The 24,868-nt window shown below is 40.8% G+C and overlaps 1 protein-coding gene across 6 annotated transcripts; it reads right to left on the reverse strand.

Moving 5' to 3' along the window:
• Window positions 1–285: 285 nt before the first annotated feature.
• LOC123765854 (QRFP-like peptide receptor) lies at window positions 286–24,300 on the reverse strand. 6 transcript variants are annotated; one of them, XM_069337321.1, is made up of 11 exons: window positions 23,112–24,300; window positions 22,432–22,815; window positions 18,338–18,485; window positions 17,831–18,087; window positions 16,512–16,743; window positions 15,616–15,803; window positions 12,310–12,393; window positions 10,831–10,980; window positions 10,011–10,106; window positions 9,289–9,436; window positions 286–3,763 (listed from the first exon to the last, which is right to left on the reverse strand). In XM_069337321.1, the coding sequence occupies exons 4-11, from the start codon at window positions 18,056–18,058 to the stop codon at window positions 3,174–3,176; spliced, it is 1,716 nt and encodes a 571-aa protein (XP_069193422.1). In that variant the 5' UTR covers window positions 18,059–18,087; window positions 18,338–18,485; window positions 22,432–22,815; window positions 23,112–24,300; the 3' UTR covers window positions 286–3,173. The 6 variants fall into 6 exon arrangements, 5 of the variants coding, with proteins under 5 accessions (XP_069193422.1, XP_045610631.1, XP_045610632.1 ...); XM_045754675.2 differs by lacking the exons at window positions 22,432–22,815; window positions 23,112–24,300 and adding exons at window positions 19,665–19,781; window positions 20,913–20,947; XM_045754676.2 differs by lacking the exons at window positions 18,338–18,485; window positions 22,432–22,815; window positions 23,112–24,300 and adding exons at window positions 19,665–19,781; window positions 20,913–20,947.
• Window positions 24,301–24,868: the final 568 nt, after the last annotated feature.

Here is a 24,868-nt window from a genome sequence, read left to right on the forward strand (position 1 = left end):
TATACAATATAAGTCAGAGAGACGTAAGGAACCATTGTTATCATTGTCCAGAAGGCGAGGAAGACGATGGCAGAATGGAGCAGAGGCAGAGAGTAAGATAACATCTTTAACAGCTTCACAAACTCTTAATGATATCAGATCATTAACAGCTTGTGACGTTACACAGATCAGAAAGTTAGCAGAACAAAAAAAATATGTTATAATCTATTTCATCAGCCAATCCACAGCTGACAAGGCGAGTCAACAGGAGTAGACACTAGTTAATCTGGAGAATAAAAAGCCCCAAAATTGGCGAACTTTTATTACAAGCAAATGCAAAGTGCAGACAATAAATGCAGGCAACAGGAGGCCAGCAGACCAAAACACTATGATGGGAACCGTCTCCCGAGATCGCTTGGACTGGTCGGTACATGGACGGCCTTGCTTCTTGCAAAGTCGGCGTTCGATCCCCCCATGGTCCAAATAGTTAGGTACCTTCACACACATCTTTATATTCCAGTACTTGCCCTCATAATCTTTCCCTTTCCTGTGATATATAAACATACTGTCATATAGCTCCTTTCCCCCACAATTACCTTACTGAGATCAGAGGATGACAGAAGCCCTAGTGACCATGAACCATCAGTGGGAACACATATCAGCCGTTGAACTGAATACAACAAAATATAGAATATATATTGAACAAAATGTAGAATAAAGCTTCTTCATTTTGTGTGGTGGACACCTACCGCTGCCTATATACATAGATATATATAGATATACATAGATATATTCTTACTTTGAATCTCTTTTTGGACTTGTTCTGGCTACAGAGATTTATCAAGAGTGGCTGATTATTGCTAGTGTGGTATTCAAGAGTTCAATCACATCTATCTGGAATAAGTTTCATGTTTGTGTTGAGGAGTGAGGCTTTTTAAGTGTAAATAGCAACTAGGAACGTGTGGGCTGAACGTGTTTAGAGGTCAAATCGGAGACTGTATGTTGTCTGAAGGCTGAGTTTGTAATACTTCTGATACCGAAAGCGTGACCCTAAGGCACATTTACACTAGTGAAAAAAGGGTACAGTAATAAATTGATGGAGGTCGGAAGAATAAGGCTTAAGAACTGATGCTCGATCCTGTAAGCACAACTAGGTGAGTACATACACAATTTTTTTGACGGTGTATCGAGCAAGTGGTCGAGAGTGCCTGGCAGTGCCTGGCAGTGACTGGCAGTGCTTCTCAGTGCTTGCTAGTGCCTGTCTTCTTCTTCGTCTGGCATGTATATTGTCTCCAGGGTGGAGCTCTACACCCAGTGTCTCCAGGGTGGAGCTCTACACCCAGTGTCTCCAGGGTGGAGCTCTACACCCAGTGTCTCCAGGATGGAGCTCTACACCCAGTGTCTCCAGGGTGGAGCTATACACCCAGTGTCTCCAGGATGGAGCTCTACACCCAGTGTCTCCAGGATGGAGCTCTACACCCAGTGTCTCCAGGATGGAGCTCTACACCCAGTGTCTCCAGGGTGGAGCTATACACCCAGTGTCTCCAGGATGGAGCTCTACACCCAGTGTCTCCAGGATGGAGCTCTACACCCAGTGTCTCCAGGATGGAGCTCTACACCCAGTGTCTCCAGGATGGAGCTCTACACCCAGTGTCTCCAGGATGGAGCTCTACACCCAGTGTCTCCAGGATGGAGCTCTACACCCAGTGTCTCCAGGATGGAGCTCTACACCCAGTGTCTCCAGGATGGAGCTCTACACCCAGTGTCTCCAGGATGGAGCTCTACACCCAGTGTCTCCAGGATGGAGCTCTACACCCAGTGTCTCCAGGGTGGAGCTCTACACTCAGTGTCTCCAGGGTGGAGCTCTACACCCAGTGTCTCCAGGATGGGGCAAATAAATCTCAAACCACCTTGTTTCTCCAAAACTCAGGACTAGCAGCAGGAAACTGGCTATAGTATGTCCTCGTCTTTGAAGCTTTACAAAACATTAGTGTTTGCAGTAATACAGAATAAAGCATCTTGGTATTTTATTGTAATTTGTATTAATAACTAGTTGTATTTTCAGAAATACATCATTTAGAAGTGTAAATATTTAGTACATTAATCTAGTGGAGTATGCTATAGTCCTTGATACATAGAGATTAGTGCACAACGCTCTAGTATGTACCGTAGAAGGCTGTATTTTGTATCGTTGACACAGCTGTGGTTTGTGTCCAAATATTGTAACTTCTACAGACCAGCATACTGTGTCCACCAGTAGTATTCAACGTACATGATTAATTAGAGGTCGTACCCAATTAAAGTCTTATTCAAAGATTAGTTGACAGGTTTACCTACTTGGAGACGTTCGATGGAGACTAACTGGATTGTTCTGTTCATCTACTAACGAACAGAACATCACTGTTGACCTTCAAGCAAGTGTGAGGTGTTCTACGACTAACAGATGTTCTCTATTCAGTCACTAGCACTCATCAGGTGTTTTGCCACTAACAGGTGTTCTCTATTCAGTCACTAGCACTCATCAGGTGTTTTGCCACTAACAGGTGTTCACTGAACGAGACGGATAGTGGAGTGGTTTTCGTACTGGCCTTACAACTAAGAAGCCAAGCGTTCGAATCCCAGTTCGAACTCAATATTCGAACTCCCAATATCGAACTCAATATATTGCACTCAATTCCAGCCTATTCGCAGTTCCGTTTCCAGAGTTTCTAGAGTTCCGCAATATATAGCATATATCAAGTTAACTTTTTTAACAGTTTTCAATAAAAAGTGTTTCTTATTAATATGTTAATTGTCTGTATTAAGTAAATTAGAGCAGTTTGTTCATCAGTGTTTATTAAAAATTTTCCTTAGGGACCTTAAATTAATGTTCTATGCTGGTTAATTATTATTTACTGTTCTTTAGTGTTCATTGATGAATCTATCATCGTGTTTGAAAGTCAACGTTCCTTTGATGATAGTTCTTTTCATTGTTCTTCAATTGGTCTTCTTCTGGGGGTAGTAAATCACTGTTTGGAAATAGTTGTTCTTCAACGTGCAGAACAACATGACGTTTAATACGGTCGTAACCGTTTTGTTCTCGAGATTAATCTGGTTCATTGATTCACATTGTTCTTGTAACACCCATAGTTCATCGGGTCTAGAGTGTTCGTGACTCTGCCACGGTTCGAAGGGTCCAGACTGTTCTTGAGATTTCAATGGTTCTTGGGGTCCAAAGCGTTCTTGGGTCTTCCATGATGTATGTGGTCGACGTGGGTCTTGTCATATCCCTCAGTAGTGTCATTCAACTGGTTACTGATTATCCCAGTGGTCCCGTGGCCCAGTGAACCTGTGCTGCTTCCTTCCAAAATGCTGTTTATCTGAGCTCCGACACCCTCATCGTGGCTTTGGTTGGGGCAAAGTTTGCCATCTATCTTGAAACCGGAATCTTGCTGGCTCTTCTGACTTACCTCAATGCTAAAGACTTGCCCCATACCCGAGGGAGTGTCAGCATCCCTAAGCTCATTCGTTTCCACCAATGGCTGTCTCGAGAGAACGTCTGGGTTCTGGTTGGTGATTTGCTTGCGTTTGGATGTTTCCCGTGAAGGAGCGCTGCTGGACGTGGGATGGGAGGTGTTCGCAGAGCCTGAAGACGTGTGGGAGGAGCAGGAGGTCTGATGGGAGAAAGGTGTGCGGGGGAGTGAACCGGAGGTCTGACGGGAGATCGAGTTGGATGTCCTGCTGGAGATTGGGAACCGAGAGAGGAAGGTGGACGCTGTACCCGCGCTGCGGTTGTGGTGTTGGTCTGTTGAGAGTAATGAAATATTACTCGTCTGGCTACCACTGAGACACATCATATTCACACAAATATCAGTAAACAATGTGTAATAACGGAAGACATTACCTTCATGGACTTCTGACACCATGAAAGGCTTTTCATCAACACATTTGGCAATAATTAAGTTGATTTAAATGTGGCTGCAACACAATTCGCAATTAAGACAAAAGTATTCTAAAGAAAAAAACCCAACTTATGCTGTATACCTCTACAGAGGCCATAGTATACCTACATAACCCTACTAGGGATACAATACACTATTAGTTACACCTACGAAGCAAAATCCACATACAAGAGGCTATACAAAACACTTTTATTGAAAAAAGCGTCCCCTTGAGTACCCATAGCAATAGCAACAGCTGCAATAATGTTTAATATGGACATTTCAATACATAGAGTTCTTATTACACCCCTGTAACAATATATTGTTGAGTCATACACACTTTTTATTACAATATATGAGTTGAAAATTGCCATAAATCAGATAAACATTGCAATAAATCAGATAAACATTGCAATAAATCAGATAAACATTGCAATAAATCAGATAAACATTGCAAATAAATCAGATAAACATTGCAATAAATCAGATAAACATTGCAATAAATCAGATAAACATTGCAATAAATCAGATAAACATTGCAATAAATCAGATAAACATTGCAATAAATCAGATAAACATTGCAATAAATCAGATAAACATTGCAATAAATCAGATAAACATTGCAAGAATTAATTTAAACATTGGATCTAGATGTTAAACATTGAATATATTTATATAAAACATGGAACATGAAGTATTGCGAGGTAGTATATTTCCACTTAGGTTATGTTATACGAGGAAAAATATACCTTACTCTGTCATACCAGACGTAATTTAATCTGTGTCATACCAGGAGAAGTATACCTTAGTGTCATACCAAGAGAAGCATATTTTACAACATGTCATACTAGGAGCAGTATACCTTACTCTTTGTCATACACGTAAAAATATACGTTTCTGTCCATAGCCAGCCAGATCCCCTTAGTTATGTCCAGTTCAGAACGTCAGTAGTCACAGTATCGACGTTGAGCGTCGATTCAACGTCAAGAAAACTGTAGGGTATACGTCACTGAGCAGAGTACGTTTTTATATATATATTACGACGCAGCGTTGTCGCGACGTAAGAACGTTATAAAAAGCGTCGATGTTACGTTGCGTGTGTGTGAGATGGGGATACGTCATAATAACGTAGCTGAAACAAATCACCCAACCGAGTCACGTGTACGTCACGACGTTTCGGACCCTCCTGGATACGAATCAAGCTGTGGACGGTCCGAAATTGTCGTTACTTCCACATGTGTGTGTGTGTGTGTGGTCGGTTATTTACACAAGCCATACCTAAAGTAAACAATTTGTGAATTTACACAGAAGCAACACACACACACCTCTAGGTGTACCTAAACCGTTTATCTTAGTGTAGATTCTGTCACTAAGACCGTATCCAAGAGGGTAGTATTTAAGGCTAATAACTACTTATGTTAATACCTATTAAAAAATGCTGTATAGATTTACTAATGCTCAAAAAGTCTTTATTCAGAAGATAACTTGATAGAACGAGAGATTAGGGTTTAGTTATGGAAAGATAGTGATCTTTTGTTAGTACGGTTTCCAGGAATGTTATCTTAGTTATACTGAAGAATAGTTACATATATAATCTATAATAAGGTCAGACAATACTCTATTTAGACTTTTTTACATTACTATGGCTGCTATTTTACATTATTACTACATTATTACTTTAAGTCTTATAAAGACTATTATTATACATTCGGTTTTAATCATGCGGAAATATAAAAATATTAGATAATTTCTTAAGTTAAAAAAATTAATGTAATTACACCAAGTTAGACTTCAAGACTTTTATTAAGGTTGAAATACTATATATTATGAATTGGCTCGAATTACTTATAAAATTGGCTAGAATTACTTATAAAATACTACATACGATCTGGCTAAGTTTTGGGCAAAGAAACTTCAGATAATTATCATGAAAGAACACAAAGCTAATAAGACCTCTCATGATAATTAGAACCCGCTACCTGAAGTTGTAATTACAACTAATCACCATCAGCTGCATATGCGAAGTTTCCTAACACGAAAATAGCCATTAAGAATCTAAACAGGTTGTCGTTCAGGATCTGTGTATACCGCATATGTCAGACTAATTCTGGAATATGCAACACCAGTGTGGTGTCCATACCTAGATAAACATAAAAATTATCTGGAGAAAGTTTAGATACATGCCTCAATGCTAGTCTCAGAGTTGAGGTGGTGATAGAGTTACGAGGAAAAACTAAGTTAAATTTCACGTCACTGGAAGAGATAAGAAATAAAAAAGACGTGATCACATCATTCAAATATATTAAAAGTTCAGAAGTAAGCAACAAGACTTGTCATAGAACTGAAGGAGATGACAGTGAGAGAGACTGAGAGAACTCAACCCTCACAACATTGAAGGAAAGAAGAAACTGAGAAGACATGCTAATAACGATAAGGAGATAAGGGGAAATGAAAGGGTGGATAAAGAGGCAATGTTTAAGATGAGAAACACTTGGGACCAAGATACACGGGTTTCATGATAGAAACGTAGATATATATTCCTAAACGTAGAAATACGCTAAATATAAGCTAGTGGGGAGCTGGTTCTGGGTTTCTGTATTTCAGTATTAAATACGTGGTGGAAAACCAAGAATGTGGACTTGTTCGATAATACTTTACAGGCTTGTTTGTTCTCTTGCTAGGAGATGACACTTATAGTCGAGCGTCGTTATCTTGAGGTTATCTTGAGATGATTTCGTAGTCATAGTCAGTAGTCAGTAGTCAGTAGTCGTAGTCGTAGTCAGACGTCGTAGTCAGTCAGACGTCGGGTTAGGCTACATTATTTTACGTTGGCTAAAGTTAAGGGGCTTACGGGAAAAATATTTTGAGGTAGAAAGAATTTGACAATATTATCAACAGATGTCTTGAAGCGTGTGGCATGGTTAAAAGCACGTCACTCCAGGGCCCCAAGGTTGACAGGTGAGGGGACTCATCAGAGTGCTTGTCTATACACTAGCTGTCACAGGGAATACTCACACATCACATTGAAGCACATCCCTGCACACTGATGGTGGCAGGAAGCAGTCATGTTAAAGCACATTTAGGCAAATCACTACACAGTAAAATTAACAGGTGAGCACATCAGAGCACATCACTACACACTGGTGGCAGCACAAGTTGAGCACATCACTACACATTGGTGGCAGCACAAGTTGAGCACATCACTACACACTGGTGATCTCGCAAGACATGGGGTCATAATCGTGCTCCGAGACAACCTTACTCGCCTCTGCAAGATGGGGAATAATTTTAGCAACACTGAGCCAACAGACAACAACAAAACAATGTATATACCAGTTATGACATCTTTTAAGACCTGAGACATGTAAACATCTTAAGACCTGTTATATGTGGATATCTTAAGACCCTGGGAGAGTGTAGCCAAGTGAGTGTAGTGTATGGGAAACTGTTGAGTGTACTCACACACACCCAAATTTGTAGGACAAATATTTTGGGGGTATGGGACGGACATAGGCTGCTCGGGGAAGGACATTTATTTATTTAATAAATATTAGTAATTATTGACACCTCCCCATTCGATTCTTCAAGGATTAAATTCGGGACACTAGTGAAATGTTGGTGGAGATTCCCGAAGAGTTTTTCGTCATCAGAACAAAATTATCTCCCTGAACCCAAACATAAATTTCGTTGCTCATTAATATTATACTTTTTGAAAGAGAAGAATGAACGAAACGTTGAAGAAAATAAATCCTTCAATGATTACAAAAGTTTCTTTACCATGAATTTTGCTAATATGATTGTTCTCCTTAATACTGTTGCTTAAAATAATAGCTCAAAGCATAGAAAGCTTACACTATAAGCTCATTAAGGCCAGTGTTGTCATATTTAAAAACACACATGCATCAACACAAATATATATATATATATATATATATATATATATATATATATATATATATATATATATATATATATATATATATATGTCGTACCTAATAGCCAGAACGCACTTCTATGCCTACTATTCAAGGCCCGATTTGCCTAATAAGCCAAGTTTTCATGAATTAATATATTTTTTCTAATTTTTTTCTTATGAAATGATAAAGCTACCCATTTCATTATGTATGAGGTCAATTTTTTTTATTGGAGTTAAAAATAACGTAGATATATGACCGAACCTAACCAACCCTACCTAACCTAACCTAACCTATCTTTATAGGTTAGGTTAGGTTAGGTAGCCGAAAAAGTTAGGTTAGGTTAGGTTAGGTAGGTTAGGTAGTCGAAAAACAATTAATTCATGAAAACTTGGCTTATTAGGCAAATCGGGCCTTGAATAGTAGGCATAGAAGTGCGTTCTGGCTATTAGGTACGACATATATATATATATATATATATATATATATATATATATATATATGACAATGTCAGACCACGGAGGAAAATGAAACAGGAATTTCCTTAAGTACTTTCGTATATTAAATACATCTTCAGAAGGAATCTATATTTAATATACGAAAGTACTTAAGGAAATTCCTGTTTCATTTTCCTCCGTGGTCTGACATTGTCACATTCTTAATCACGTGTTTATTTTCGTGATATACACACACACACACACATATATATATATATATATATATATATATATATATATATATATATATATATATATATATATATATATATATATATATATATATATATATATATATACGCACTTTGAAGATTATTAATCAAAATAGTATCTAATTCACCTGAAATGCTTTATGTCAAATAACAATAAATATTTATAATTCAAAATTAATAATGTTCCCTCAAATTCAATTATGTGTTGTAGTTTGCTGTGGGAGCACTGTGAGCCTTGGAGGGGAGAGAGAGAGAGAGAGAGAGAGAGAGAGAGAGAGAGAGAGAGAGAGAGAGAGAGAGAGAGAGAGAGAGAGAGAGAGAGAGAGAGAGAGAGAGAGAGAGAGAGGAGGGCTGAGGGAGTCTTGTGAGGTAGGGGGTGAGGGACATAGGTGAGTTATGAGTGAGGAGTTGAGGGTAGGGCGGGAGCTGAAGGGTGATGGAGCAACCTGTCCTCTCACATGATACATTACATTTGAACATCGAAATCCCTAACGGACGAATAAAGGGATACTATTAATCGTACCGGCTTACAAACATTCACGTTTTCTATGAGTGATCGATAGGCTAAGTTAGGTTAAGTTCGATCTGTTAGTACATCTATATTTTCTGTCCATTGTGTTAGCTCGAGAGGACGGGCTGGAATGAGACGGATGAGACATAATGCAAATGAGACAGAGACGAGTGCCACCTCCCTCGTCGCAGTGCCTCAGGAGGCAGGCAGAGGGCCGTCAACCACAACAGCGGCGCTGTAAGACCTTGAGAGTACCTGAAGTCCTCCTCCAGCGAGCCAGGATCTTCCTGAAGCCCAGCCTGAAGTTGTCGCTGAAGCCGCCGTAGAGGAGAGGGTTGAGAGCGGAGTTGGAGTAGCCGAGGCAGTAGGCCCAGAAGAGCGCAGTCTCGAACCAGTCCGGCATCTGGAACATACAGACTCTACTCACTGTGCTATCGGACCTCATAAGCAAGTGCCCGTCCTCATAAACAACAGCCCGTCCTCACAAACATGTGCCCGTCCTCATAAACAACAGCCCGTCCTCACAAACATGTGCCCGTCCTCATAAACAACAGCCCGTCCTCACAAACAATGGCTAAATGGGCATTAATCCAGAGTGTCGTGAAGATGCATATATCGTAGTCCACTTGAATGCACATTGACCCAACTGTCATCCTTGAGGTCTGAGCAAATATCCTTCAAAGTAACTTAACATGATTCAATCCCCCATCACGTCTAAACTCACGTTAACTTCCTTAATACTTGTAAAATACATTCCAGGTAGTATATTATACCTACTGGGTAGAATATTAATACCTACGGGTAGTATACAATAAACTACATCATTTTTATCATAGTATATCATACGAAACGGGAAACAGAGCATACCTACGGGGGTAACTCAACCATACTGCGTATATAGTGTTCTGTACTTACCAGTTAATACAAGGTACGTACCGGGTAATACAAGACACGTTCGGGTAATACAGGACACGTACCGGGTGGTCAACGACCAGGTCGTACATAATGAGGGAGTGGAGGGGCGCCCAACAAGCGGTGAAGGCTAGAAGTACCATGGCGGTCATCTTCACAATCTACCACAACACACCCAAGTTAGTGTCATCTAAATATTGTAACCTATTGTAAATAAAACTGTAAATAACCTAATCATATATAATGTAACTATTTAATATTATTAATAATATAATATTAATAAAACTACTTAAATAATATAATTATTTATCATAACCACGATTATTACATAATATAAGTACATATTATTTTAATATTACATAAAAAAATATAAATATAAATAAAATTAAATTGATAACTATAGGAATACGATTATTAAAATTAACAAACAGTAAGAACTAATTATATTTACTACATTAGGAGAAAAGGTTTGACGTTATAAAATATTTTTGTGTTAAAAAGTCTGATAACCAAACGTTCAATTAAGTCTAATTTAGTTAAACTCTTTTTTTTAATTAATTTATTATGTTTGAGCGGAACAGTGTAGAGGCTGTGGTGTGTTCTAATGAGAGAAGGTAATTGGTAATTTATTGAAGCGTTAATGCAAATTAGTTATGTGAGAGAGAGAGTTCTATATGTGTATGGTCAGTATTGCGTGTGTTTGTGGTTTCGCCTAGATGTGATTACAGCGGTCGAATTAGGGTCCAAGCCCCACCTTGGGGGGCTATATTATATATATATATATATATATATATATATATATATATATATATATATATATATATATATATATATATATATATATATATATATATATATATATATATAATCTTCATGATAGCTGACCTTACGCTTGGCTCTGGTGTGGGGCTCCGGGCAGGTGGCCTGGCTGTGCGGGTCGGAAGGTCCCCGCCTCACACACCACAGACGGAATACTATGAGAGTGTAGGCCAGCACCATCACCGCCCCGGGCACGAAAAACAGCGTCGCCAGCAGCTGCATCACACACACACTATTTATACCTTGTACAATGAAATCACAAGCGCATATTGTGTTTATGAACCAAGGGAGGCCAGGGACGCTGGTTCGATCACATTGTATGGCCTCATTATTTTCTCATTTACAATGTATTTAATGGATATCATATAAATTATTTATTTCATGGATATGTAAAATAACACTGAGTTATCAAATATTACAAAACAATTAATTCATCTTTCTGTACGTACTAAAGTCAAGGTTAATGGCTTAGAGCGTTGCTTCTGAAGAGAAACAATCTGGTATTGAGTCATGCACACAAACATTCAGACCCCACAGGCAAAAACACATCACACACACACACAACGAGCGAAAGAATTCGATGGAAAAAGTGGAAGAAAGCATTGATTAATGAGCATGAGAGCCACGGAGGCTGTGAAGACACACACTACACCACTAAAGGATAAAGAGGCACAGTGGATATAACAAAAGCTGGTTTAACAGGTCATGCTAGTTAGGAAGAAGAAAGAGCGGTAGAGAGAACAAAAATACAGAGAACAGGGGATAGAAGAGACCCAAAACAGGTGCAAAAGACCCAGGAACGAATAAACACATAAGAGGAGGTCAGCACACATGAGAATTCTCACAGATTCTCCAATGCCAAGAATTCTATATTTTTTTTTTTTTTTTTTTTTTTTTTGAGATATATACAAGAGTTGTTACATTCTTGTACAGGCACTAGTACGCGTAGCGTTTCGCGCAAGTCCTTAATCCTATGGTCCCTGGAATACGATCCCCTGCCGCGAAGAATCGTTTTTTCATCCAAGTACACATTTTACTGTTGCGTTAAACAGAGGCTACAGTTAAGGAATTGCGCCCAGTAAATCCTCCCCGGCCAGGATACGAACCCATGACATAGCGCTCGCGGAACGCCAGGCGAGTGTCTTACCACTACACCACGGAGACTGGTGATATAGACACATGATGGTATCAAGAAGGGGTGCAAGTGACCAGACTAAACAACAGGGGGAAGAACTAAGTGCCTGGCAGTTCCCACGAGATATTTGGCGCCGCCTGAACAGCTCTCAGTTGTATGGAAGAAGGTCACCAAGGGGAGAGACTGACATTGAGGTAACAACATGTGAAGTAATGAAACACCTGGAAACACTAGATGTGCTGAATGACAACACAATGTATCGTCAAGTATGTTGACACAAGCTGCACATATTGTCAGTATACCTCAAGCATATATATCTATATATAAATGTATATGTAGAGGCTGCCTTTACCCGGCAAACGTGAATTATTATTATTACAATTTTTATAATGTGATGAGTTAGGGCGTACCAGGATGCGGTAGTATGTGAAGACCTGAAGGTGGGCGGCGGTGCAGATAATGTCTCCACAGCTCTCCTCGACCAGGTCGTTCCACTGCGCACGTCCAATGCAGAGATAAGATGGCATTATAAAACAGGACTTATACAACAAGATCACCAGACTTCTGGACGTTACTAATGCTAGGGTTTAAGCTCTAAGTGTCTTTGGGAGTCTGTACCTCCTGCTGAAGCAGACCTGACTAAAATGTAAACTCTTCCAGCAGAGCTACTCACACACATCACTGTTACTGAATGTGAGGGAAAAATTTGATTTCAGTAATTATATTACAAATATTCAAGGTAGGTTTAAGTATTTATTTTAAAATGATGTGCCAATCAGAAACTTTGGCCAAATGTCGCAAGGTAGCTCACTGAGGGCAGTCCACACACATGGCTGCAAACTTTCCACCACCGCCCACTGGATGGGTGCTTGATTAGTAAATTAGAATATTTGTAACTGGCTCACAATAGGTGTAAATTACTCGGCTTAGAGATTTGTGATGCAGTTCTTGAATGATCTGTGCCTTGAAAGACTTAATATATATATACATTGACGTATGTAACTAGTTTATGACTGTAACTTGCTTATCTAAATGAATTGTGGGATTTAGTAAAACTTAACTGCGGTTCCTGAACCTATTATGTGTTACTGCATTCTTTTCCACTATCACCTGCGGGATTAACATTGGTCTACTACCACTCACAGGATGGGTCTAGGGGTCCACTACCACTCACAGGATGGGTTTGGGGTCCACTACCACTAACAGGATAGTATGGGGGTTGAATATTGTATTTACTATTATCGGATAGAGCACATGTGAGCAGTTCAACTATTCTACGATAGTGTTCCTGTGAGATTCTACAAGTGACAAAAGATCAGCAATGTGAGAACACAGTGTTCAGCTTTGAGGAGTCATCATCATGAGGAGCTTGGTGCAGAGACAGACAGACTTGGCTGAGGTGTGAAGTCTAAGGATCTAGACTTTATGATTTCTCTAGGGATTGTCTGAGCGACCAGGCGAGGTCAGTCCACAAAGACTCAGGTCATAAGTCACTCCCTAGTTGTGGATCATTTTACACTCCTTACACGTGTAGGGAAGTTACACTCTTCCTAAACGTTCCGAGAGCCACTCTGACATTGGCTCATTATGAGATCTGTCATCTCATTGGTGTATATATATATCTGGGTATGCTTTACAAAGGCAGGAGCAGACCACCTGTGATGCTGGTGGGAAAATCCCCGTTCTGTAGTTGGCACTTAATTAGTGTGGTAGTTCTATGTGCTGTTCACGACTCAGCCCTAGACGAAAAGCACAACTACTCTCCTAACTACGATTGAAGTTCTCTACAGCAAATCGCGCGTGTTCCGGATTGTATCCCGCTGAATCACTAAGTCGTGTCTCAATATAGTGGATTAATTACAAGAAGAATTTCATAAATTAAATGATAAAACTTATCTAAACTATAGTAAGGGAAAGCTCTTAACTTGCAAATACATGTCACAAATCGTCTACTCCTATAAAGAAACTGTGATGGGTACATGTCTCGTGATGCCAAGACCTTTTGCTGCAGTGCCGTGTGTAGTGCACTGTAACAACACCAGACAGGGGCTAGAGTGCCGGGTGTAGCCCTGTGTCAACCCCAGACACCAGACAGGGGCTAGAGTGCCGGGTGTAGCCCTCTGTACCAACCCCAGACACTAGATAGGGGCTAGAGTGCCGGGGTGTAGCCCTCTGTGTCAACCCCAGACACCAGACAAGGGCTAGAGTGCCGGGTGTAGCCCTCTGTACTAACACCAGACAGGGGCTATAGTGCCAGGTGTAGCCCTCTGTGTCAACCCCAGACACCAGACAGGGGCTAGAGTGCCGTGTGTAGCCCTCTGTGTCAATACCAGACGGGTTTTGACAGCTCGGCTTTACGACTCTGCCTCACCTATAAATTCATCGCTAGCTTCCTGTTGTGGAAGGATACAGTTTTATAACTCGGGTTTCAATCCGGAAATAATGTCATCTGTATTACAGGTGTATTTTAGAACCAGAGACAACTTCGTAGAGTGCAAAAATTTGTGGAAATATGAGATTGTAAGAAATATAAGGTGTTGCATGAATTAGTTTGCATAATCGATATATAGTCGAGTTGGGATGGTTTGTTGTGTCTCCGGTACCCATCCTGTGAGCTGTGTTGTGAGTTGTGATGCCCCTACGTACCCATCCTGTGAACTATGTTGTGAGTTATTAATCCCCAGTACCTATCCAGTGCTGTGTACTATTAGTTCTAGTTAGTTTTTTATGTTTATGAAAGAGTTTAGGGAATGTTATTATGAATAAAATATGTTGATATATCAAGAACATTTTAGAAAGATCTGTTCAACAAATTTTTGGTAGAAAGTTGTTAAAACAGTTTTGAGGAGAAAGCGTTTAAGCCAACATGGTTATGGCATAACCAGCTTGCTACCTCCTTTATCATAGCCCTTCCTCATAAGGGCTACGAGGAAGGCGGTAGCAAATGTTCTTTTCATCATTGCGTCAGCAATCATGGATAGATGATTAAAATAACATTTCGCTAAAGCTCTCTTAAGCATCTACAGAAGCAGAGGGGAGCAGTAAGGCAGTTACAAAGAGAAAAGCCTAACCGTTACGACTATATAACACTTGGAAGAGATATGAGAACAAGGATTTGTAATAAGACAGTGGTAAAGTATAGTGCCCAACCACTTAGACGGTCGGGGGTTTTATTTTCTTCTACCGAACGTCGACCTGCTGGAAGCGAGACCATCAATCTACTCTCCAGTTCGAGTGCTAAACAGGCAAAGGGTAAGTCAATACGTAGTGGAGGATGGTACATTACATTCAATACATTTACACATAATTCTATGTACAAATCCACAAGGGCCGTGACGAGGGTTCGAACCTACCTTGAGGTGCTTCCGGGGCTTAGCGTCCCCGCGGCCCGGTCGTCGACCAGGCCTCCTGGTTGCCGGACTGATCAACCAGGCTGTTGGACGCGGCTGCTCGCAGCCTGACGTATGAGTCACAGCCTGGTTGATCAGGTATCCTTTGGAGGGATCCTACCTCCAAGAGGCTCCCAGACGCTGCCTTAATTGACAAATTATCTCTTCTTGAGATCTCTTAAGTTATCTTGAGATGATTGAGGCAGTGTCTGGGTTGTATCCACAATAAATCCCTTGTGGATTTGTTCATTTGATGCATCACGCTATTGTGATTTCTGTGTGTAATTCTATGTAGTGCAGAGCAAGTAGAGGTGAGAGTGGACTTACCTGAAACACTCTGGTTTCCCTGACGTAGAAGGAAGGGAAGGCGACGGCGAAGGAGAAGAGCCAGAGAATGATGATGATGGTCAGTGGTCTGGAAGAGGAACTTCGCGCCCTCATGGGCAGAAGGACGGCGTACACCCTGTCACACGCCACCGTGGCCAGGGTCAACACCGACACGGTCACACACGTCCCTGCCAACCAACACTGAAATCATTCTCATCGTCGGAGGAACAGAAAGCCTGTACCCCGCATGGTCGAACTACTGAAATCCCCCAGGATGCAACCCCATAACTGTTGCATGACTCCTGGGTACCTCTGTGCTGACTGGAAACTTGTCCAACCTGTTCTGTCCTCTCATGAAAGACAGAGGACTTGCTAATAACCTCATGCTTTGGTTGTTGGGAATCGTATGACAGTTTTACTAAATGCCATCCAATGACAGATTCCCAAAGTGGCACGCTTCCTGAATCGTAATTGGCTTAGGGGTTCTTATCTCTGACATTCCTGCACCTGTCATTGAAGTGTAACACCAATCATTAACACCTTAACACATATATTAAACAAGTTTAGCATCTTCTTTAATAGATCTCACTGATATTGAACACCCGTCATTGATGTTCAACACCTGTCTTTGATATTTAATATGTAATTCATGTTCACACCTGTTAATCTGAAAACGCTCAGTAAATGGCCTCGAATCCCCTATTAAGGTGTACCTTGGAGGTGTACCATGGAGGAGTACCTTGGAGGAGTACCATGGAGGAGTACTTTGGAGGAGTGCCTTGGAGGTGTACCATGAAGGTATACCTTGAATATTTACCGTAAAAAATAACGCTGAAAGTTTGCATTGAAGGTTTACGTTAAAGATTTGAGCACATAGGTTTGCGTTGGAGGTTTACCTTGAGCGAGGACGCTGATCTTACAGAGAGGTCGTCCAAGGAGGTAGAGTGGATGGGTGAGGCGGTTGGCGAGGGTCGGCCAGCAGAAAACGCTAATGAGGAGATCAGCCACGGCCAGGTTGACCAGGTAGTAGTTGATGGTAGAGTGGAGGAAGGAGTTGAGGTACACCACCACCATCACCGCCAGGTTGCCGCTCACCGACATCGCCACGACCAGTACCATCAGCGCCACCTGCCGACCCACAACTGCGTCAGGAGTCTTCGGGTAACTTGATATGTTGGTTAGTCTCTAAGTGGTTGGATTACCGTACTTTACCCCCGTTCTTATGTATCAGTTCCTTGTCCTCATATCCCGGTTCCTTGTCCTCATATCCCAGTTCCTTGTCCTCATATACCAGTTCCTTGTCCTCATATACCAGTTCCTTGTCCTCATATACCAGTTCCTTGTCCTCATATACCAGTTCCTTGTCCTCATATCCCAGTTCCTTGTCCTCATATCCCAGTTCCTTGTCCTCATATACCAGCTCCTTGTCCTCATATACCAGTTCCTTGTCCTCATATACCAGTTCCTTGTCCTCATATACCAGTTCCTTGTCCTCATATACCAGTTCCTTGTCCTCATATACCAGTTCCTTGTCCTCATATCCCAGTTCCTTGTCCTCATATACCAGCTCCTTGTCCTCATATACCAGCTCCTTGTCCTCATATACCAGTTCTTTGTCCTCATATGCCAGTTCCTTGTCCTCATATACCAGTTCCTTGTCCTCATATCCCAGTTCCTTGTCCTCATATACCAGCTCCTTGTCCTCATATACCAGTTCCTTGTCCTCATATCCCAGTTCCTTGTCCTCATATACCAACTCCTTGTCCTCATATACCAGCTCCTTGTCCTCATATACCAGTTCCTTGTCCTCATATGCCAGTTCCTTGTCCTCATACACCAGCCCCTTGTCCTCATATCCCAGCTCCTTGTCCTCATATCCCAGTTTCTTGTCCTCATATCCCAGTTCCTTGTCCTCATATACCAGCTCCTTGTCCTCATATACCAGCTCCTTGTCCTCATATCCCAGCTCCTTGTCCTCATATACCAGTTCCTTGTCCTCATATACCAGTTCCTTGTCCTCATATCCCAGCTCCTTGTCCTCTCACGCCAGCCTCTCTCCCTCCCACTATGTCCTTCCTCTCTCCCTTCCTTCTATTTCCTTCACACATGCTCGCTCTTCTCTCCCTCTCTGCCTCCCCTCATCACTTTCTGACGAGTCTCTCACTGCACATGACATTCCTCACCCACGACGCATCCGCCCTCACGCACTGCTCACCTGAAGACTCTCGTACACGTCGAGGCGCAAGGCGTCTTCCAGGTTTGGGTTAGGGAAGTTTTCCCTCATAAGAAGCGGCTCGGAGCTGTCGCAGGAGTGCCAGGAGACGTTCCCGAAGGTGCCAGGGAGCCCCCCGCCGGCCAGAGTGGCGTTGAGGTCGAGCGGGAGGGTGCTGGTGGTTAGTTCCAACAGGAGCCCTTCATAAGTGATGTCCATGGTGCCCCCCATGCTGTAGGGGCGACCTTGTGTTGACGGCGCTGTAAGACAAGTAAATACTTATCAATAGAAGGTACCAAGCCGGGGGAGGCTATGTAAACACGTGTCAATTAAACCAAGAGAATGTGTAGCTATACTAAAATATTGAGGCTATATCAAAGGATCGAACCCTCGTTCGAGTTCTTCATCAAGAACTCGACCCAATACTAAATGAACGCCTTGAAAAAACACGAATCTTGTCTATGCCTTTATGTGGTAACTTTGGAAGTCTTTCTCCCAACGTGGACTTACTGGCGCAGGAGCGGGGCTGGAACTGTAACAGGCCTTCAGAAATAGATAAGCCTGATTTAAGAGAGCAATCGTCGCTGCACTGACGACGAACACTGACGACAACCCTGCATAACCTGCTTGCTCTCTTGTCCTCACACGCTGAGAAGCCCTGAATAAGATGGGGTTAATTTGGTCAGGAATACGGGACAGTCGGGCAGGTGTTTACCACATGTTGTTTATCAGAATGAGGTCATCGGGTGAGAGAAAGCTTGTGTTCAAACGACAAAATGTTTTTCAAGTATATTGGGAACGGGGGCGAGGAGATCACGGCGTCGCCTGTCCACGTCACGACAAGAAACCAACCGTTGTCGGGCTCCTCTCATGTCCACACACACACACACACAAACACACACACACACACGCAAAAAAGCCACACAGCTAAAGGGTGAGAGAGAGAGAGAGACAGAATGAAAAGAGGGCACGCGCTAAAAAGACTATTTGTACAGCTTCTGATCTCGAAGTTTGGTTATTTCAAAAGAATGTTTCCAAGGGCAGCACAGGTCGTTCTTAGTGGTAATATTTACATATGGTCGAACACGCTCTGTCACACAAACTGTACGTTATCATAGTTCTGCTTGCTAGACAAAATGGATAATTTTCTTTGCATTTAGTAGCTGTTGCGAGGGGGGGGGAAGGCTTGTATTCAGACAGCTCCTAGCCCCGACGATGCTGTAATCGCTCCCAACCATGACTAATGGCTTCACGCAGCATTTTGTTAAGAGAAAACACACACGCAAAAGTGTGAAACCAACGAGGAGTTAGTTAAAACTATTCTAGAGGGGATTGTGTGCGGTGCACCAGGTGGGGCTTCTCACCCACGTTACACATCAGGTGTGAGAGTTTACGTTCCATACGTGTTTAGTGTTGGGGGAAGAGGAATTTTTCCTCGCCTCCCCCACTTTGCTGACCAGACACCGCACCTTTGTTTACCTGGCGACATTCCGGTGAGAAGCACCGCACTCTGACTTCTGATCAGCAACCGTTACAAAAACACACACACATGGCGTTTCTCTGTGCCTAGCTGCGTGTGTCTCTACCTATGTGTGTGTGTCTGTGAATGTGTGTATAGTCTCACATATATATCTACTCACGTATATGTGCGACACAGCCGAGCGTTATCTCTCGAGACCCGCCTTTCACGTCACATTTCATTGAAGGCCATGACGCTGTGCCTCATCCACTGATTCTTAACATTAGGTTTTATTTTTGGCTTCAACAACCCTCGCGATCCTCACACACACAGCACAGACAAATATATATTATATTATATATATATATCTTAAACTACCTGATATAGGGCTCTTGGTCTGCCTGGGACAGCTGGAAGTGTATTGAGTAGCAGAGGTCCGACCTTCTTGTTACTTCACTCAAGATCAACTCAATGTTGCATTTGCGGTTGCAACATCTGTTACGGTAATGGATGTGGTAATCATTATTAAGTGATGATGTTTGTTTATATTGATGGTGATGGAAGAAATGATGGTGATAATGTTGGGGGATGGTGATTCTAAGGATGATGCTCATTATAAAGATGCTGATGATTATAATGAAGATGGTAATGTTGAGTTAAAGAAAATGATATTCATCAACCGATTACAGTGATGCTGACGGAGATTACAATGATGGGTCTGGGATTGTGACAATGATGGCTATGCAGGTGATGAATTTTATGATGATTTTGAGGGGTAAAACGTTCGGTAATGATGACGATGACTATAATGACAGTGACCCCGATGGTGTGTGATGAGGACGTCATGTTCACTCACCATCACACACCAACAGAACATGGCATGAAAGTGAAGTCAAAATAGCAAAGCATTTTGCAACTTTAAGACATCTTGAAGATGCACAGGGAGATAGACAGTATAGCAGGGACATGTGGACAGGTGCTGGACAGTATTTAAATGACAGATAGACAGTGGTGACGACACAGATTGTAAGAGACAGGCAGCGTTGGAGAGACGATGTTTAAGAGACAGATAGACAATGCTGCAGACAGAAGTACACCATTTAAGGGACAGGTAGACAGTAGGGGAGAGACAGTACTACAGACAAGTAGACAGTGTTGGAGAGTGTGACAAACGAGATAGGTGAAGGGAGGAACAGGAAGGTAGGGAGGGAGGGAGGGAGGGATAAAGGGAGGCACATGAAGCAGTATGGTATTAAGGTATAAAAATGGAGGAAGGGAACAAAAATAAAAGCGTAAGTAGCAAGAAAAGTATTCCAAGGAAAAATAAAGAGCTGAAGCAGGAAGGGGAGAAGAGAGAGGGATAAGAAACAGGGAGGAAAGGAAGGAAGGAGAGGCAGGGAAGGGAAGAGAGGTAAGGGGAAAATAGATTAAAACAAGGGAACTGAAATAAGGAGGCTGAATAGATGAAAGAGATGGATAAAAAGAGACGAGGGTGAAAGTAATGGGTGAAGGTAATGATGGAGGGAGAGAGAGGGGATGGGAGAGGGGGTGGAAGAGGGAGAGGGGGGGGATGGGGTGGGAGAGGGAGAGGGAGGGAAGTGAGGGTCCTGTGAGAGAGACACACACCACAACTACACTGGTCGCTGGCCCAAGCGTAACTGGCTCTAAACTCTTGCTTGCGTCGCCATCACTTCCCCCCCCTACCCCCACCCTCCCCCCCCCAATCACACACACACACACACGCACACGCGCACACACGCACACACGCACACACGAACACGCACACACACACACACACACACACACACACACACACACACACACACACACACACAGTTTCAAGTGTAGACATGATAGAGCCCAGTAGGCTCAGGAACCTGTACATCAGTTGATTTACAGTTGAGAGATCAAAGACCCAGAGCTGAACCCTTGCAAGCACAACAAGGTAAGAACACGAGAAGAGTCGCGACACATGAAGATTATAAGTTACTCCAATTTGACTTAAACAAACTACAGAATTGGTCCGAGAAATGGTAACTAGATTTCAACACCAACAAGTGTAAGATGACGCAAACATGTTGATCTAATAATGCAATGCCTACCGCCAGAGACACACACATGTATTATATAACATCAGCATTATACACTACACTATTAAAGATCAGAATATCATTCAAGAGACCTATAAAAAGGTATTCAGATCACTATAAACCACCTACATGAGACCAATTCAAGAGTATGCAGCCCCCTTTCGTGTAGCCTACACGATAAATGATGTCAGTGAAAGCGAGGATAAGGGAGAAACAATTAAGGGAGACGCCTGTCAGCATATTATAGGGGGCCTGACAGCTGAGTGGACAGCCCTTCGGATTCGTAGTCCTGAAGTTCCGAGTTCGATCCCCGGTGGAGGCGAAAACAAATGGGCAGAGTTTCTTTCACCCTGATGCCCCTATTACCTAGCAGTAAATAGGTACCTGGAAGTTAGACAGCTGCAACGGGCTGCTTCCTGGGGAGGGGGTGTAATAAAAAGGAGGCCTGGTCGAGGACCGGGCCACGGGGACGCTAAGCCCCGAAATCATCTCAAAGATACCGCAAATGGTAATCAGAAACCCAAAGAATTTCAATGTCCCAATTTTGATTTCCCACAATAGGAGAGAGAGACACGTCTTTCACCTTACGCCTCTGTTCACCCGGGACTTAAGCAACTATTATAACTTGCATCCTGGAGAAGATGAGCAAGGTGGCCCATGGGGGAACCTCAAACAGCTCCGTCAATATTAATTTACATAAAAACTTAAAATAATAACAATTAAATAAATTGCCTTAAATATTACTATACAACAAAACAACGCACTCAAACAAGACAAACAAAGAGAGAACCAAACGCCCAACTAAAGACACAAAAACAACTAAAACAAACAACAAAACTCACGCAAATAATAACAAACAAGAAAACAAAAACAAATTACAAAAACAAAAAACGGAATTAAAACTACAAAACAAACAGCAAAGAACAATAAAACACACTCAAACAAGGAAACAAACACAGAGAGAGCATGCAAACACCAAGAGGACGTACATGTAGCAGACCACCAAGAAAACACTCAAGTTAATTATAAGTAATAAGAACATTTTAACAACTCACTCTTAAGAACTCCTCTGCTCCAGCTACTCTCACTGCTCGTGCTGCAGTTGCTGCTACCTGTTCTGTCACTGCTCCATCATCATCTGGCACCGGTGTCACCGCTAGTGCCTATTAATCTTCCTCAACATCATCAATATTTCATCATTTTCTTGAATCAGCATCAACATAAATCTTCGCCATCATCAATAAATATGCCATACATCTCATAAACTGTATCGCAATCATCTGTAACATCTTTGTTTCTCTCTTGAGTTTATTGCTTTCTACGGTCTTTATTTTGGCATACAATCTATCTGAACCTAATCTAATCTAACCTTGTCTAACCTAGCCTAATCTAACTTAATCTAAACTAACCTAACTAATCTTTATCTAACTTAGCATAACCTAGCCTAATCTAACTTAATCTAAACTAACCTAACTAATCTTTACCTAACTTAGCATAACCTAGCCTAATCTAACTTAATCTAAACTAACCAATCTTTACCTAACTTAGCATAACTTAGCTTAATCTAAATTAACCTAATCTAAACTAACCTAACCAATCTCTACGTAACTTAGCATAACCTAGCCTAATCTAACTTAATCTAAACTAACCTAACTAATCTTTACCTAACTTAGCATAACCTAGCCTAATCTAACTTAATCTAATCTAAACTAATCTTTACCCAACTTAGCATAACCTAGCCTAATCTAACTTAACCTAATCTAAACTAACCTAACCAATCTTTACCTAACTTAGCATAACCTAGCCTAATCTAACGATGCCAGCCTAACTAGCTCTAACCTAACCTAGCCTAATCTAATATAACCTAATCTAGCCTAACCTACCTTAGCCTAACCTAATAGAACCTAGCCTAACCTAATCTAACTAAGCCTAACCTAACACAATGTAATCTAATCTAGCTTAACCAAATCTAACCTAGCTTAATAGGACCTAGCCAAATGTAACCAAACTTAGCCTAACCTAATCTAACCTAGCCTGACCTATCTTAATAGGCAATAGGCAAACCTAACCTAACCTACCCTAATAAAACCTAACCTAATCTAACCTAGCCTGACCTATCTTAATAGGCAATAGGCAAACCTAACCTAACCTACCCTAATAAAACCTAACCTAATCTAACATAGCCTGAGCTGATCTAATCTTGTCTAATTAAGCCAAATCTAACCTAATCAGTGGAAGTCTCAGGAAACCTCGAGGATTCAGTTGAATTCAAAGTTGTAAGCCTTTTTTACGATGTCATGGTGTAGTGGGCTAAGGCGTTTGCTTGGGAGTACCCAGAAGTTAGGTTCGAATCCTCGTCACTGCTCCTGATTTTCTCATACTGTTATTATTATTAATAGTAGTAATAGCAGTAGTAGAATCTATTTGATAGTAGAAATTAAAGTGATAAATGATATGATATATCCTATGATAGTACAAATTAAAGTGATAAATTATATAATATATCCTATGATATTCTTAAAGATCGTCAAATATTGAGCCCATTAAGCTCCAACTAATTGCCGTAGCACTTGGTTTCCTCAGCTTCGGTTGCTTAATTGGGAGGATTACCTCAATTAGATGGGATTGATAGATTTTTAAGCAGTTAATGCCCAAGGTTTTACAAGCAACTCACACTGAAGCAAACTACGTCTGACTTGTACATCTTTTGCGACTCTGCATGTTTTTATAATTGGTCGTATAAACTAATGGGTATGTCGTATACATGATCTTTATATATATATGTAGAGATATGTTATATACCTGCTTGTATATATGTGTGTATGATGTTGTAACCTATTTTCGATCTGTTGATGAATGTGACGAGGCTTTCAAAAATTCTTTGTTTTTTTAATTAAAAGGAAACATGGTCAATATTATATCAGTCTGTTTTCTTTTCATCATGAATAAATATATATTATATATATTAATATATATATATATATATATATATATGACAATGTCAGACCACGGAGGAAAATGAAACAGGAATTTCCTTATAAGGAAATTCCCGTTTCATTTTCCTCCGTGGTCTGACATTGTCATATATATATATATAATATGTGTAATATATATATATATATATATATATATATATATATATATATATATATATATATATATATATATATATATATATATAATATGTGTAATATATATATATATATATATATATATATTATATATATATATATATATATATATATATATATATATATATATATATATATATATATATATATATATATATTACACACATATATATATATATATATATATATATATATATATATATATATATATATATATATATATATATATATATATATATATATATATATTACACATATTATATATATATATATATATATATATATATATATATATATATATATATATATATATATATATATATATAATCTCAGGAGACAAATCCTGTCTCTATCATTGGTT

Source organism: Procambarus clarkii, chromosome 37 (assembly GCF_040958095.1).
Source record: "Procambarus clarkii isolate CNS0578487 chromosome 37, FALCON_Pclarkii_2.0, whole genome shotgun sequence".
NCBI classification, from domain to species: Eukaryota; Metazoa; Arthropoda; class Malacostraca; order Decapoda; family Cambaridae; genus Procambarus; species Procambarus clarkii.